The sequence below is a fragment of the Podarcis filfolensis genome (assembly GCF_964270895.1).
Source record: "Podarcis filfolensis genome assembly, chromosome: 18".
In the NCBI taxonomy this organism is placed as follows: Eukaryota; Metazoa; Chordata; class Lepidosauria; order Squamata; family Lacertidae; genus Podarcis; species Podarcis filfolensis.
The window spans coordinates 3907696-3923610 of NC_139622.1; the positions used below are offsets into that span (position 1 = coordinate 3907696).

The 15915-nt window shown below is 49.4% G+C and overlaps 1 protein-coding gene across 3 annotated transcripts in view; it reads left to right on the forward strand.

Moving 5' to 3' along the window:
* USHBP1 (USH1 protein network component harmonin binding protein 1) overlaps window positions 1-11008 on the forward strand; it is a 29034-nt gene extending 18026 nt beyond the window's left edge. The window contains exons 9-15 of one of the 3 annotated variants that reach the window (XM_083594490.1): window positions 757-860; window positions 2586-2694; window positions 3903-4167; window positions 5610-5819; window positions 6604-6725; window positions 8106-8240; window positions 10416-11008. In XM_083594490.1, the coding sequence (XP_083450616.1) occupies window positions 757-860; window positions 2586-2694; window positions 3903-4167; window positions 5610-5819; window positions 6604-6725; window positions 8106-8240; window positions 10416-10584 (1114 nt within the window). In that variant the 3' untranslated portion in view covers window positions 10585-11008. Of the gene's footprint in view, window positions 1-756; window positions 861-2585; window positions 2695-3902; window positions 4168-5609; window positions 5820-6527; window positions 6726-8105; window positions 8241-10415 lie in introns of those variants that run through there. The other 2 variants (XM_083594491.1, XR_014543324.1) reach the window with 2 other exon arrangements.
* The last annotated feature ends 4907 nt before the right edge of the window (window positions 11009-15915 follow it).

Consider the following 15915-nt stretch of genomic DNA (forward strand, 5'->3'; position numbering starts at 1 on the left):
AAATAGGGGAATGTTACTCAGCTAAATTGTGAACTTGTTAACACAAGCTGGAAAGGCTATAATCAGACAATATATCCTCTTCTGCATTCCTGAACATTCCCACAAGAGGGAGAAGATTGGGAAGACAAGGTGTCAGAAGCTGAAGAGGCAGGGAGAGCCTGTGGCAGAGAGCAGTCCAAAATCAGAGGTGGTAGCTGAAGGAGAGGAGGAGGCGTTTGTGGCTATAAGCCATTAATAAGCCTTATTCTTCGTGAATTTGTCCAGTCCTCTTTTAATGGCAAGCTGGTGGCCACTGTTGAAGAGGAGGAAGGTCACAGATATCTCCCCCTCCTGCTGCAACAAGCTCCCCTCCCTGCTAGTTTCCCAGAACCAGTAGAGACGTGAAAAGGGCGGAGGAGAGGTTGGCTTCACGCAGGCGCAGTCTCCGATTGCTTGGGGAAACCCCCAGAAAACAGGGAGCTTAGATGGCTGTGGGGAGGTGGGGACTTTCAGCAACTGATCCATGGGGCAAGGCTTTCCGAGAAAAACCTCCTGAGCAGACCTTGTTTCCTCTAATAAAGAGCTGACTTCAATTTATTGCTGGAGAGCTCCTGACAGTGCCGCTCGCTGGTCAAGGAAGACCCACAAAAACCCCCAAAGCAGTTTGCAGAAAAGGTAGAACCAAGGAAAGACCAAATATCGGAATTTTCCAAGTTGCTTGGGTGCTTTGCAAATTAATGCAAGGATCTTTAACCCGGCATTTCCTGGATTTCTTAGTGAACGCTGCTTGGAGGCCTACGAGGTGCTGATAACCTTGACAGCAACAAATCTGCATCCGGAAACAGAAGCAGGAGGAGAGGATGGAGGCCTGTGCCATACAGGTGAGTCACCGTGGAGGTTTTTGATGGCCTCTTTCAAAAGTTTACAAACTTAATACACAATACTATTTTCCAATTAATACCCATTTATCAATTGGGACACAGGTGGTGCTGTGGGTTAAACCACAGAGCCTAGGACTTCCCGATCAGAAGGTCGGCGGTTCGAATCCGCGCAACGGGATGAGCTCCCGTTGCTCTGTCCCTGCTCCTGCCAACCTAGCAGTTTGAAAGCACATCAAAGTGCAAGTAGATAAAGAGGAATGGCTCCAGCGGGGAAGGTAAACAGCATTTCCGGGTGCTGCTCTGGTTCGCCAGAAGCGGCTTAGTCATGCTGGCCACATGACCCGGAAGCTGTACGCTGGCTCCCTTGGCCAATAAAGCGAGATGAGTGCCGCAACCCCAGAGTCGGTCATGACTGGACCTAATGGTCAGGGGTCCCTTTACCTTTACCTATCAATTGACTTCCCCTCTCCCCTCTCCATAGTTTCCCCATATTTTCTAATATTGCCACATCTTATAATTATCCTATGCCCTATCCTTTCCGCTTGTTCCCAGATATTTTTTTCTGCTTTTCTTCATTTTTGCATTTTTACACGTGTGCAATAAACTTATTCTACAAAATAATACAATAATACAATAAACTTATTCTACAAAAGGGTCCCAATCCTTCTTAAAAACTGTCTCTTCTGGACCTCTAATTTTCATGGTTAAATTTGCCAATTCGGCATATTCCATCAATTTTAACGGCTTTTCTTTTTTCTTTTTGGTAGCCCCTCATTTCTGCAGACCCTACAAGGGTCCCTATTTTCCAAGGACATCCCTGATTTAGAGAAGCCGTCCCGGTTTTTTATTTGATCCCGGAATGTCCCACTTTTCCTGTTTTCATTGGAGAAATGTTGGAGGGTATGGAGTTATCCGACCCCTGAGCCGTCTGAAGGCAATCCTGTATGGGGAAGTTTAAATTTATTTTTTTTAGTGTTTCATTATGATTTTATATACAGTGGTACCTCGGGTTAAGTACTTAATTTGTTCCGGAGGTCCGTTCTTAACCTGAAACTCTTCTTAACCTGAAGCACCACTTTAGCTAATGGGGCCTCCTGCTGCCGCCACGCTGCCGGAGCACGATTTCTGTTCTTATCCTGAAGCGAAGTTCTTAACCTGAAGCACTATTTCTGGGTTAGTGGAGTCTGTAACCTGAAGCGTATGTAACCTGAGGTACCACTGTATGATGGAAGCAGCCCATAGTGGCTGGGGCAGCCCAGTCAGATGAGGGGGGTATAAATAGCAAAATTATCATTATAGAATGGGATGTCCCTATTTTCATCGGGGAAATGTTGGAGGGTATGTTTCTGTGCATATAACACCCTGTTTTTGATGTTCTCACCTTACCTGTACATGTGCCCATTGTGTGTTGACAGAAGCGGTACCATCCCACTGTAAGCTGTCATCTCTCCCCCCCCCCCCAAGTCCTGGGAACTGTAGTGAGTTAATGGCTCAGAGGGTTGTTAGGAGACCCCCCCTCACAGAGCTACAGTTCCCAGCACTCCATGCAAACAGGGATTGACAGTTAAACCACCAGGCAGAACAATGAGGACTAGAAACTTGTGCAAGCCAAGGCAGCCTCCTCTGTCCAGAAACATCTGTTTCCTGGCTCTCTAACGAATTTTTGGAGGGCAGCTGTCGACGCAAAACGCTTAACCCTCTTTCCGCCCTTCCTCCCTATCGCAGGGCGGTTGTCGGAGGTGAAATTGGCAGTGTTGGACGAAGCCTATCGGTCTCTGCGACGTTGCGGCAAGGAAGTCTCCGGGGGGCCTGGTCTCAGCTGCTTGGAGCAGAGGTGAGGAAAAGGGAGGTCAAATAAGCAGCCTTGCAGGATCTGCATGGGATGGCGAGGAAGGAGAATGAGCTGTGAGGCAAATCATTATTATTTATTAAATTTGATGAAACTTGGTCCTCCTTCTTTCCATGCATAAGGGAAATAGATAACAAATTTCCCCCATAAATTTCCAGGCCCTTGATCATCTTGGACACCTTCCAGATTGTCAACATCCTTCTTAAATTGTGGTGCCCAGAACTGGACAGAGTATTCAAGAAGTGGTTTGACCGAGGCAGAACAGAGTGGGACTATGACTTCCCTTGATCTGGACGCTAGACTTCTGTGGATGCAGCCTAGAATAGCGTTAGCTTTTTATTTTTGCTGCTGCATCACACTGTGGACTCATGTTCAGCTCAAACCCATGGCTTCAAGCTGTGAGAGAGGAGAGTCCGACTCAACATCAGGAATAGCTTTCTGACAGTAAGAGCTGCCTGACGGTGGAATAGTTTGCCTTGGAAGGCTGTAGATTCTCCTTCCAGCGGTTCTCAACCAGGTGTTGTTGGACTACAACTCCCATCATCCCTGAGCTCTGGCCTTGCTAGCTAGGGGTGATGGGAGTTGTAGTCCAACAACATCTGGGGACCCACAGGTTGGGAACCGCTTAAACAGAGGTTGGATGGAACCAGGGAACCAGGCAGAGGGCCTTCTCGGTGGTGGCACCTGCCCTGTGGAATGCCCTCCCGCCAGATGTCAAAGAGAAAAATAACTACCAAACTTTTAGAAGACACCTGAAGGCAGCCCTGTTTAGGGAAGCTTTTAATGTTTAATAGGTTATTGTATTTTAGTGTTCTGTTGGAAGCCGCCCAGAGTGGCTGGGGAAGCCCAGCCAGATGGGCGGAGTATAAATAAAAAATTATTAAAATATTATTATTATTATCTGTCCGGGATGCTTTAGCTGAGATTCCTGCACTGCAGGGTCTCTTCCAACTCTACAATTCGATGATTCTAAGTGCAGAACCTGACATTTGTCCTGGCTAAAATTCATTTTGTTAGTTTGCATGCAGTTTTCCAATCTGTGGACGTCATTTTGAATTCTGATTCTGTCTTCTGTGGCCCTGAGAGTCCTGGGCTCAATCTGTAATTGTCTGGAGCTGATGAGAGTTATAGTTTGAAACATCTAGAGAGCGCCAGGTCATAGGAGCCTGAATTTCCCCTGACTTCCCATTCAGGCTGTCAGAGCTGCGCCGTTCGGAAGAGGGCGACAGGAAGGTGTTGCGGGGATACATCCGGCGCCTGAGAGAGGAGCAGACCTCCCTGAAGCTCCCGCCCTGCCGGCCACCTCCCGGGCCCGATTCTGCCGCAGCCAGAATCACCTCCCGGATCGGGACCAAGGTGGCCGCGGTCCAGAAAGCCTTGCGGGAGACGCTTCCCTCCGAGGCAGCTCAACCCAGGATGGAGAAGACACGTTTGCTGCAGGAGTTGCAGGAGGCGAGGGTGAGTGATGGGAGATTGGACTCTTCCGTGCAAAGTAGTCCGCAATAAGTTTCTAGTCCTTAGTGATTTTTTTTATCCCATTAACCCATTGTGTCTCAGCCGAGTCTGATAATTTTTTCAGCCTTTCCCCCCGTAGCAGGTGGGGCTGAATCTCTCCTCCTGCCCTGAACCCCTGGCCTCCCTGGCCGCAAGTCAGTGGGCCCAGCCCCGAATCCGGCATCAAGCCACGAGTCCAAAGTCCAAAGCGAAGCAGATCCTGGAGCATTCAAGACAAGATCCATCGGCGTGGGGCAACTGAGCAGACACAGCCCCTCTGCTCGCTTTTGTACAGGCATAGCCAAACTCGGCCCTCCAAATGTTTTGGGACTACAATTCCCAGCATTCCTGACCACTGGTCCTGTTAGAAAGGGATGATGGGAGTTGTAGTCCCAAAACATCTGGAGGGCTGAGTTTGACTATGCCTGCTTTTGCACTTTGCATGCCAATTCAAGCATCTGGGCTCGGCGAGGCAGATGCATTGCAGTGGGGTTGGGCTGGATGACCCTCGGGGTCCCTTCCAGTTCCCCAGCACTGTTATTCTGTGGCCCTCAAAACAACACCACCACAAACTGGCTTATAAGTATAAAACCAAATTTACTAGAATAATAAGTAGAATAGAGATAGACTTGTAACCATTCAAGCTTTTAATGTTTGATGTATTACAGTATTTTAATATTTTTTTGGAAGCTGCCCAGAGTGGCTGGGGAAGCCCAGCCAGATGGGCGGGGTATAAATATATTATTATTATTATTATTGTTGTTGTTGTTGTTGTTGTTGTTGTTGTTAATATTAACAAACATACTAAGGTGCCATGTGCAAAACAAAGCCTGGAGATACTGTAAACATGGAGTGGATAAATGTACAACTGTATCTTAACAAGTTAGGTAAAAGTAAAGGGACCCCTGACCATTAGGTCCAGTCGCGGACGACTCTGGGGTTGCGGCGCTTATCTTGCTTTATTGGCTGAAGGAGCTGGCATACAGCTTCCGGGTCATGTGGCCAGCAGGACTAAGCCACTTCTGGCGAACCAGAGCAGCACTTGGAAAAGCACAAAGTGCAAGTAGATAAAGAGGTACCACTCCGGCGGGAAGGTGAACGGCATTTCCGTGCGCTGCTCTGATTCGCCATAAGCGGCTTAGTCCTGCTGGCCACATGACCCGGAAGCTGTACGCCGGCTCCCTCGGCCAATAAAGCGAGATGAGTGCCGCAACCCCAAAGTCGGTCACGACTGGACCTAATGGTCAGGGGTCCCTTTACCTTTTTATGACTATATTGATATCGTATCATTGTATTTGGTCATCGTGCTGCCTTGGATATTACTGACTATTGTTTGCAACACAGGGGTTAAATTGTTTAGTTCACTAATCCTGCCAGTTCACGACACCTCCTAATTCTGATCTCAGGAGGCCTTGGGCGACCTCAACACCCGCTTGCACCTGACGGAGAAGGAGAAGCAGAGACTGGCGCTGCAGATGTACACTTTTCGGGCTCAGGAAGCCGCTTGCCTGCTGATGGCCCGGATCCTGCAAGGGGAGCGCGATGAGCTTCGCGGGCAGCAAACGGCATCGACAGGAAGCAGCAGCAGCAGCAGTAGTGGAGAGGACTCCTCGGAGGTAAGTCTCACACCTGTTTGGTAAATTGTGCTTATTTTTTCCCTTTTGGGCAAAAATAAGGATTCCCCAAAAGGTAAGAGAGATCTTTTTACGGTCACAGCAAGAGTTCTCATTGCGGCAAGCTGGAAGAGCGACAAGCCGTCGGGGTAAGGGGGGAAGCTGTGCTTCTTTGCCGGCGGCCTTCCCCCCTCCTCCCTTCGTTTTGACAGCTGGGAGGAGGCTTTGGAGTGGGGGGGGGGCGGGCAGCACACCGTTGCCCCCCCCCATGCTCCTGGAGGAGGGCAGGATGTGGCTTTCTTTGACGGGGGAAAAAGCCTCCCCCTCTCTCCCTGCTTGACATTCCCTTTGGAACTGTAATAGCATCACCTCCATTGCCATATTGCAGAAAAGGGGAAGAGGGGGCTGATGGAGAAATGTCTGGGAATCCCAAAGTCTAAACTCAGAGACTTTATGTCTCGCAGGTACCACTGTATTATGCATTTCTGAATTTCATATTACCTTTAATTGTCCTGAGCTAATAATTCTCCTCATTATCTTTCTTGCAATATTTCAAATAGTTCACCTTACGAAACTTCTTGCAAACCTACTAGTGTAATCGGTTCATCACAACTGCTTTTCAAATAGTCCGTAAATTTACTCCAGTCTTCTGAGAATCTCTGGTCCCGCAGGTTTCGAATCCTTCTTGTTAATTTAACTAATTCTGCATAGTCCATCAGTTTCGTCCTCGAAGAATGGAAGACGAAAGTGGGTGCTCCTTTTCATTCATGTTTCTGTGGCGGTGCAGGATTTTGCCCCCATCTGCACTTCCAAGAGGAACACTTTCCGGTCGTCTGAGGATGGTGGAGTAGAGCAATCCGGTGAGGAAGGCAAGACAGAGGCGTTGAAGCTTCTTAACACTCTGAGGCGGTGAGTGCAATTCAGCTCACCGCTTGCACTTCCCCGGTTTTGAGGGTCTACAAAGCGCTTATTCCTGTGTGGTGGGCGTGCAAAGCAGCTAAAGGCTTTTTGCGGAAAAGGAATGTTTAAAAGGACGTTCCCCCCTGCCAAAAAGACCAGAAGCGTTCCTTTTAGGAATCATTGAGTCAGATGTACCAAAGAATCAAAAGAATTTATTTTTATATGCGACTACTGGTGGCCGAAGGGGATGCGGGTGGCGCTGTGGGTTAAACCACTGAACCTAGGACTTGCCGATCAGAAGGTCGGCAGTTCGAATCCCCGTGATGGGGTGAGCTCCCGTTGCTCGGTCCCTGCTCCTGCCAACCTAGCAGTTCGAAAGCACGTCAAAAGTGCAAGTAGATAAATAGGCACCACTCCGGCGGGAAGGTAAACGGCGTTTCCGTGCGCTGCTCTGGTTCGCCAGAAGCGGCTTAGTCCTGCTGGCCACATGACCCGGAAGCTGTACGCCGGCTCCCTCGGCCAGTAAAGCGAGATGAGTGCCGCAACCCCGGAGTCGGCCACGAATGGACCTAATGGTCAGGGGTGCCTTTACCTTACTGGTGGCTGAATCTTACAGGCTGGGAAATCAGCGAGTCTAACCAGTAGAATGAGAGATCAAGAGGAAACTGTGTTCAAAGAGGATTGTGATTAATAATGCATGAATAAATATATAATAATAAATGTATTGTAGGCAAAAAGGTGCCTAGTCCTCTGTGAGGGCACCACAGCTGTCTCGGTGGAAATTGGGGGGGGGCAGGAGCCCCTCTGCCCAAATTGCCCAGCCTCACTGTCCATCATCATCATCAACATCATCAATAGAATTGTAAAATTGGAAGGGATCCCTAGGGTCATCTAGTCCAACCCCCTGCAATGCAAGAATCATTTCCCCAATGTCAAACTCGAACCCACAACTCTGAAATTAAGAGTCTCACACTCTGCTAACTGAGCTATCCCAGTTATTATTAGAACCATTGAATCATCGAGTTGGAAGGGACGCCAAGGGTCTAATCTGCTGCAATGCAGGGATCTCAGCTAAAGCATCGATAATAATAGTATTATTATTAATTAAATTTGCGTACCACCCTTCATCTGTAGATTTCAGGGCATTTTGCAGTATAACAATAAGAAAGAGAAAAACACCAAATACATAATGAAAGCAAGAACGAAGCAAACCAATAAGTCCCCCTCTAGCTGAGTGCCAACCCACTAAAACCTATGGGTCTACTCTGAGCCAGGCATGGTGGGTTTACAACCCCAGATTCTCCTGCTATTATGGGCATCAATCTCCCGCCGGCCTGCTCCGGTTGCAGAGAGCAGTAGGTACAAAATTCCCTCCATGTTCTCCTCTAGTGTAAACGGCAGGATCGAGGAGCTCAAAGACCGGATCACCTCCCTTTTGGCTGAGCTGGAAGAGAGAAGCCAGGACAGCAGAGCTCAAGAGGCGCAGCAGACGGAGCTCACGAGGGACTTTTTCAAAGCACACAGGTAAGTTTGGATTGGGGGGTCCCCTCTCCCCAAAAAGGCCTCTGAACCCCAAGAGACCCCTGGCACCCCCTTATCTGGTCTGAGCTAGCCAGCGGCTGCTCTGAAATCCCCACAAAAGGTAACCAGCCCTCTATTCAGAACCACTGAGGACTGGAATCTTGTTTTGTCTGAAAGGGAAAGACCTGCTCTGAATGCAGAAGGTCAATCATTGGTGGGGATGTTGCCCTGCCCAAAACCCAGGGGAGCCACTGCCGGCCAGTGTTGGCAAAACTGAGCTTTTCAACATCTACATGCAGCCGCTGGGAGAGATCATCAGGGGGTTTGGACTGGGTGTCCATCAATATGCAGATGACACCCAGCTCTACCTCTCTTTCAAATCAGAACCAGTGAAGGCGGTGAAGGTCCTGTGTGAGTCTGGAGGCAGTTGGAGGATGGATGGTGGCTAACAGATTGAGGTTGAATCCTGACAAGACAGAAGTACTCTTTTTGGGGGACAGGGGGCGGGCAGGTATGGAGGACTCCCTGGTCCTGAATGGGGTAACTGTGCCCCTGAAGGACCAGGTGTGCAGCCTGGGAGTCATTTTGGACTCACAGCTGTCCATGGAGGTGCAGGTCAAATCCGTGTCCAGGGCAGCTGTTTACCAGCTCCATCTGGTACGCAGGATGAGACCCTATCTGCCTGCGGACTGCCTTGCCAGAGTGGTGCATGCTGTGGTTATCTCCCGCTTGGACTACTGCAATGCGCTCTACCTGGGGCTACCTTTGAAGGTGACCCAGAAACTGCAACTAATCCAGAATGTGGCAGCTAGACTGGTGACTGGGAGCGGCCGCCGAGACCACGTAACACTGGTCCTGAAAGACCTACATTGGCTCCCAGTACGTTTCCGAGCACAATTCAAAGAAAAGCCTTTAAAGCCCTAAACGGCCTCAGTCCAGTATACCTGAAGGAGCGTCTCCACCCCCATCATTCAGCCTGGACACTGAGGTCCAGTGCTGAGGGCCTTCTGGCGGTTCCCTCACTGTGAGAAGCCAAGTTACAGGGAACCAGGCAGAGGGCCTTCTCGGTGGTGGCGCCCGCCCTGTGGAACGCCCTCCCACCAGATGTCAAAGAGAACAACAACTACCAGACTTTTAGAAGACATCTGAAGGCAGCCCTGTTTAGGGAAGCTTTTAGTGTTGATGTATTGCAGTATTTTAATATTTTTTTTGGAAGCCGCCCAGAGTGGCTGGGGAAGCCCAGCCAGATGGGCGGGGTATAAATAAATTATTATTATTATTATTATTATTATTATTATTATTATTATTATTATTGGGACTCAAAGTGTCTGACTCAGGAGAAGGCAGCTTCCTCTAGACTAGACTAGAAACTGGCTTGCTTTTTTTCCTGGTAAAGGTTGCAGCTTAGCTGCGGGACACCTGCTTTGCTTGCAGAAGGTCCCAGGTGGGGGTGGGGAGAAAGACTTCCTCCCTGAAACCGCAGAGAGCTCGTGCTGCCGGCCAGTGCGGACCATTCTGAGCTAAACACTGAGGTCCAGTGCCGAGGACCTTCTGGCAGGTCCCTCACTGCGAGAAGTGAGGTTACAGGGAACCAGGCAGAGGGCCTTCTCGGTGGTGGCGCCCGCCCTGTGGAACGCCCTCCCACCAGATGTCAAAGAGAAGAACAACTACCTGACATTTAGAAGACATCTGAAGGCAGCCGTGTTCAGGGAAGTTATTAATGTGTGACATTTCAATGTACCGTATTTTTCGCTCTATAAGACGCACCAGACCACAAGACGCACCTAGTTTTTGGAGGAGGAAAACAAGGTAAAAAATATTCTGAATCTCAGAAGCCAGAACAGCAAGAGGGATCGCTGCGCAGTGAAAGCAGCAATCCCTCTTGCTGTTCTGGCTTCTGGGATAGCTGCGCAGCCTGCATTTGCTCCATAAGACGCACACACATTTCCCCTTACTTTTTAGGAGGGAAAAAGTGAGTCTTATAGAGCAAAAAATACGGTATTTTTAATCTTTGTTGGAAGCCGCCCAGAGTGGCTGGGGAGGACCAGCCAGATGGGTGGGGTACAAATAATAAATTATTATTATTATTATTATTATTATTATTATTATTATTATTATTATTATTAAACGCCATCCCGTCTGGCTCCACCGTTTTCTCCTTTCCCCCTTCCCCTCCAGCGCCCTCGTCCTCGCCTACCAGAACGGGCGCAAGAAGCAGGAGGCCCAGTTGCACCAGCTGGAGACGCAGATCAGTCTGATGGGTCAACGCCAAGCTGGGCAGTTGCAGTCGCTGGTGCGAATCCTCCGCAGGTTGGAGGGCAGAGTGGGCAGCCCAGTCTCCACTTAGCACAAGACTTGTTCGGGAAGGGAGGGCAGGAGGCGTCCTGTCGGGAGAGGAGGGGGAAAGGGCAGCTAAACACGTCCCTATTTCCACTGGAGAAATGTTGGAGGGTCTGGAGTTATGCGTCCCCCGAGCCAAGGAGATAAGTCACTAAACAACCGCCTCTCCTGGTCTGCCCCGCGGAGGACCTTAAGGTCCATGAATAACCATCGTTTAGAGGCCCTAAGGAAGTCAGACTCTCCTCCACCAGGGCCAGGGCCTTTTCAGTGATGGCTCCGACCTGGTGGAATGCTCTGTCCCAGGAGACCAGGGCCCTGCAGGATTTAACTTCCTTCCGCAGGGCCTGTAAGACAGAGCTATTCCGCCTGGCCTTTGAATTCAGCCTGATCTTTTATTTCCCTTCTCTTCCCTCCCCTTTTATGAAGATCACCCGCTCTGAGACCCCACAGCTGATTTTCCCCTGATCTCCTCGCTGGCCCAAGTGGGACCAATTAGCCAGCTAGCCCTGGGGATTATCTAATTGATTTTTGAATTTTATTGTTGTTCATATTTTTATACTGTATTTTATGTTGCTTTTATAATTAAGTGTTTTAAATTTGTTGTTAGCCGCCCTGAGCCCGGTTTTTGAACCAGAAGGGCGGGGTATAAATACAATTATCATTATTATTATTATTATTGGATCCCTTCCAATCAGGATTCAGGCCTCATCATGGGACTGAAACTGCCTTGGTCGCGCTGGTTGATGATCTCCGGCGGGCTAGGGACAAAGGTGAGAGTTGTTTCCTAGTTCTGCTGGATCTCTCAGCGGCCTTTGATACAATCGACCATAACATCCTTCTGGACCGTCTTGAGGGGCTGGGAGCTGGGGGCACTGTTATGCAGTGGTTTCGCTCCTTCCTCCTGGGCCGTGTTCAGAAAGTGGTGGTGGGGGATGAGTGCTCAGACCCCTGGGCTCTCACTTGTGGGGTGCCTCAGGGTTCCATCCTCTCCCCCATGCTTTTTAACATCTATATGAAGCCGCTGGGAGAGATCATCAGGGGGTTTGGACTGGGTGTCCATCAATATGCAGATGATACCCAGCTCTACCTCTCTTTCAAATCAGAACCAGTGAAGGCGGTGAAGGTCCTGTGTGAGTGCCTGGAGGCAGTTGGAGGATGGATGGCGGCTAATGGATTGAGGTTGAATCCTGACAAGACAGAAGTACTGTTTTTGGGGGACAGGGGGCGGGCTGGTGTGGAGGACTCCCTGGTCCTGAATAGGGTAACTGTGCCCCTGAAGGACCAGGTGCGCAGCCTGGGAGTCATTTTGGACTCACAGCTGTCCATGGAGGCGCAGGTCAATTCTGTGTCCAGGGCGGCTGTCTACCAGCTCCACCTGGTACGCAGGCTGAGACCCTACCTGCCCGCGGACTGTCTCGCCAGAGTGGTGCATGCTCTGGTTATCTCCCGCTTGGACTACTGCAATGCGCTCTACGTGGGGCTACCTTTGAAGGTGACTCGGAAACTACAACTAATCCAGAATGCGGCAGCTAGACTGGTGACTGGGGGCGGCCGCCGAGACCACATAACACCGGTCTTGAAAGACCTACATTGGCTCCCAGTACGTTTCCGAGCACAATTCAAAGTGCTGGTGTTGACCTTTAAAGCCCTAAACGGCCTCGGCCCAGTATACCTGAAGGAGCGTCTCCACCCCCATCGTTCTGCCCGGACGCTGAGGTCCAGCGCCGAGGGCCTTCTGGCGGTTCCCTCATTGCGAGAAGCAAAGCTACAGGGAACCAGGCAGAGGGCCTTCTCGGTAGTGGCGCCTGCCCTGTGGAACGCCCTCCCATCGGATGTCAAAGCGATAAATAACTACCTGACATTCAGAAGACATCTTAAGGCAGCCCTGTTCAGGGAAGTTTTTAATCTATGATATTTTAGTGTATTTTTGGTTTTCTATGGAAGCCGACCAGAGTGGCTGGGGAAACCCAGCCAGATGGGCGGGGTACAAATAATAAATTATTATTATTATTATTATTATTGAAGACATCTGAATGGACACAGGTATAGCAAGAGAAGATCAGAAAATATTCCTCTATGCCACAGGAGCGGCAAGGATCCTAACTGCTAAAAACTGGAAAAAAGAAACTGTGCCAACAAAAAGGGAATGCAAGACAAACTGATAGAATATATTGAACTGGCTAGATTAACAGAGGCACACTAGACATGAGTTTCAAAAAGCATGGGGAAAATGCAGAGAATACTTCACAAAACAGTGCCCTAAAATACATACCTGGACTTGTTTCGATTAATGTCTGCAGGAGACTTTGTGGATATTTACCGGTAAGTTATAATTAGAAAAATCTTAATAATTATTCGTTAAGGGTACAGTTTATAAGAAGTAAATAAGGAGGTCAGATACAGGATAAAGGAAGTCTTTTATTTGGTTGTTTGTATTGTTGCATGTTATGCTCATTGTATGTTATGTTCACGTTTAATGAGGGTGGATTGTGTATTGGGGGTAGGGTGGGGGGTTTATATTATGCTGTAAATAAAATTCCAATAAAAATTATTAAATAAAATAATTTTCATGTTGCGAACGGGCCTCCGGAACGGATCCCGTTTGCAACCAGAGGTACCACTGTATAAACTTCACGGGAGATTCATAATGGGGGTGGGGGGAGTTATTGGGTTGTTGTTTTTATTTTGATTATATATTTTGTGGTTTTACGTTTTGATTTTGTTCTCTGAACCGCCTCGAGACCTCCGGGTATAAAAGTATATAAATTCAATAAATACCGTATTTTTCGCACCATAGGACGCACCGGACAATAGGACGCACCTTGTTTTAGAGGGGGGAGAACAAGGGAAAAAAATTATTCCGCTCTCTGCCCAGCGCCCCTTCAGCGAAGTGGCAGGAGGCGCTGCGCAGAGAGTGGGAGAATTTTCCCCCTCTTGTTTTCCCGCTCTAAAACAAGGTGCCGTTTAAGGTGCGTTCAGGCGGCTACCTTGGAAGCCTGGAGAGCGAGAGGGGTCGGTGCGCACCGACCCCTCTCGCTCTCCAGGCTTCAGGTTCCTTTCGACCTGCTCTTTGGGGCTGGCGGGGGGAAGCCCACCACCAGCCCCAAAGAGCAGGTCAGGGAGCAGTGGAAAGGCGCAGCGGAGAGGCTGCTGCCATAGTCGCGCGTCACCTCTCCAGCTGGGAGAGGGTCGCGGGGCTATGGCTTCTTTAGCCCCGCGCGCGCTCTCCCGGGTGGAGAGGTGACGCGCGCCTATGGAGGCTCCTGCCATAGCCGCGCGTCACCTCTCCAGCCGGGAGAGGGTCGCAGGGCTATGGCGTCTTCACTCCATAGGACGCACACACATTTCCCCTTCATTTTTGAAGGGGAAAAAGTGCGTCCTATAGAGCGAAAAATATGGTAATAATAAAGAGAGGAGGAGGAAGAGGCCAGACTGCTGACATCCACCAGGGGGCGCCTTTGCACAAGAGTCATACTCCATGTAGACCTACTGAAGTCAATAGGTTTTTAAGCATTTTAATGAATGGGCCTTGAATGAATCCCGTCCTCCAATTTCAGTAGGTGGTTTCAGAGTGTGAACAGCCTTCTACGCAATCCAGTAGTTAACCAAGAACCAAAGATTGAGGTTGCTGATGAGGACATAGAGATTCAGGTTTACTGAACGTGTGAATCCCATAGCGATTTGCAATCAAGAGTCGGCAAGCAAAGACACAGAAATAAAACCGCACAAACGTTCGCAAATGCAGAAATACCGGTTGGAAGAGCGTGAGATTTTTAATCGCAGGGTTGTCGGTTCGAGACCCATGTTGGGCGAAAGATTCCTGCATTTCAGCGGGTTGGGCTAGATGACCTTTGGGTCCCTTCCAACACTGTGAATTTATTTCTCTGGCAACCATACTGAGAGAAAACAGGCTTAAACACAACACACACAAACACACAGGCCTAAGTCCTACGTAGAGTAGGCGCTAGAATTCTAGAAGCATAGAATTGTGGAGTTGCAAGGGACCCCCAGAGGCCATCTGTTCCAACCCCCTGCCACGCAGGAATCTCAACAAAAGCACCCATGACAAATGACTGCCTTAGGTCCATTTTTCTACTGCGAGTCAAGCTTTGCTGGATGAGACCCGATGCAAATAAAACCCTGAAGTCAAGAGAAGATAATAAAAAACAATATATAAATCAATCAAACCCTTGGTTTGATTTTTTTTCTTCTTGCTTCCTAGGAGCTGACCCTTACCCTCCCTTCATAGCTCCTGACCGTTATCATCTGAATTCTCGGACAACCCCCTTCTCCCCCCCAAAAAACAACCCTCTTTTTTGAAAAAAAATGTTCACCGCTGTCAGCAAGATCAAAGGTGAGAGCCAGGGGTTTGATAAATATTCGCTAGACAACGGAGTCAGTGACCCCCACAAAGGAGAAGTTTTCGAAACCAGACTCCTGGCTGGGGACCAAATCCAGGGGTCGTGGCCATACTGACCCCCCCAAAAAAATCCAGTCTGCCTTTCTGTCCCCTCCTCCCACGCTGCTAGACTCGATTCCCCCCTTTCCGGGCTGATTTATCTTATGCTAATTAAAATTCCACGCACACCCCCAAATATAGGGAATCTGATAGCAGAGGTCAAGCTCTCCCCCCTCCCACCCCCAAATTTGGAGGTCAGGTCGAGAGTGAAGGGGTAGGGGGGGTTGTGGAAGGGGGGAGTTGGAGCAGGATAGAAGTCTTGGGAAAGTGTGTTTAAGATCTCACGATAGGAACTGCCTTTCAGCCGAAAGAGATATTTCACATTCTTAAAACATTCCCGATTCACGTATTAAGAAGCCAAGCCTGATGAGGAACGGTTGAAGGAAGCTGGGTATGTTTAGCCTGGAATAGAGGAGACAGAGGAGATAAGAGGTAAAGGTAAAGGGACCCTTGACCATTAGGTCCAGTCATGGCCGACTCTGGGGTTGCGGCGCTCATCTCGCTTTATTGGCCAAGGGAGCTGGCGTACAGCTTCCGGGTCATGTGGCCAGCATGACTGAGCCGCTTCTGGGGAACCAGAGCAGCGCACGGAAACGCTGTTTACCTTCCCGCTGGAGCATTACCTATTTATCTACTTGCACTTTGACTTGCTTTCGAACTGCTAGGTGGGCAGGAGCAGGGACCGAGTGACAGGAGCTCACTCCGTCGCAGGGATTTGATCCGCCGACCTTCTGATCGGCAAGCCCTAGGCTCTGTGATTTAACCCACAGCGCCACCTGTGTCCCCTTTCTCCCACGGGTGAAGGTAAAGGTAAAGGGACCCCTGACCATTAGGTCCAGTCGTGGTCGACTCTGGGGTTGCGGCGCTCATCTCACTTTA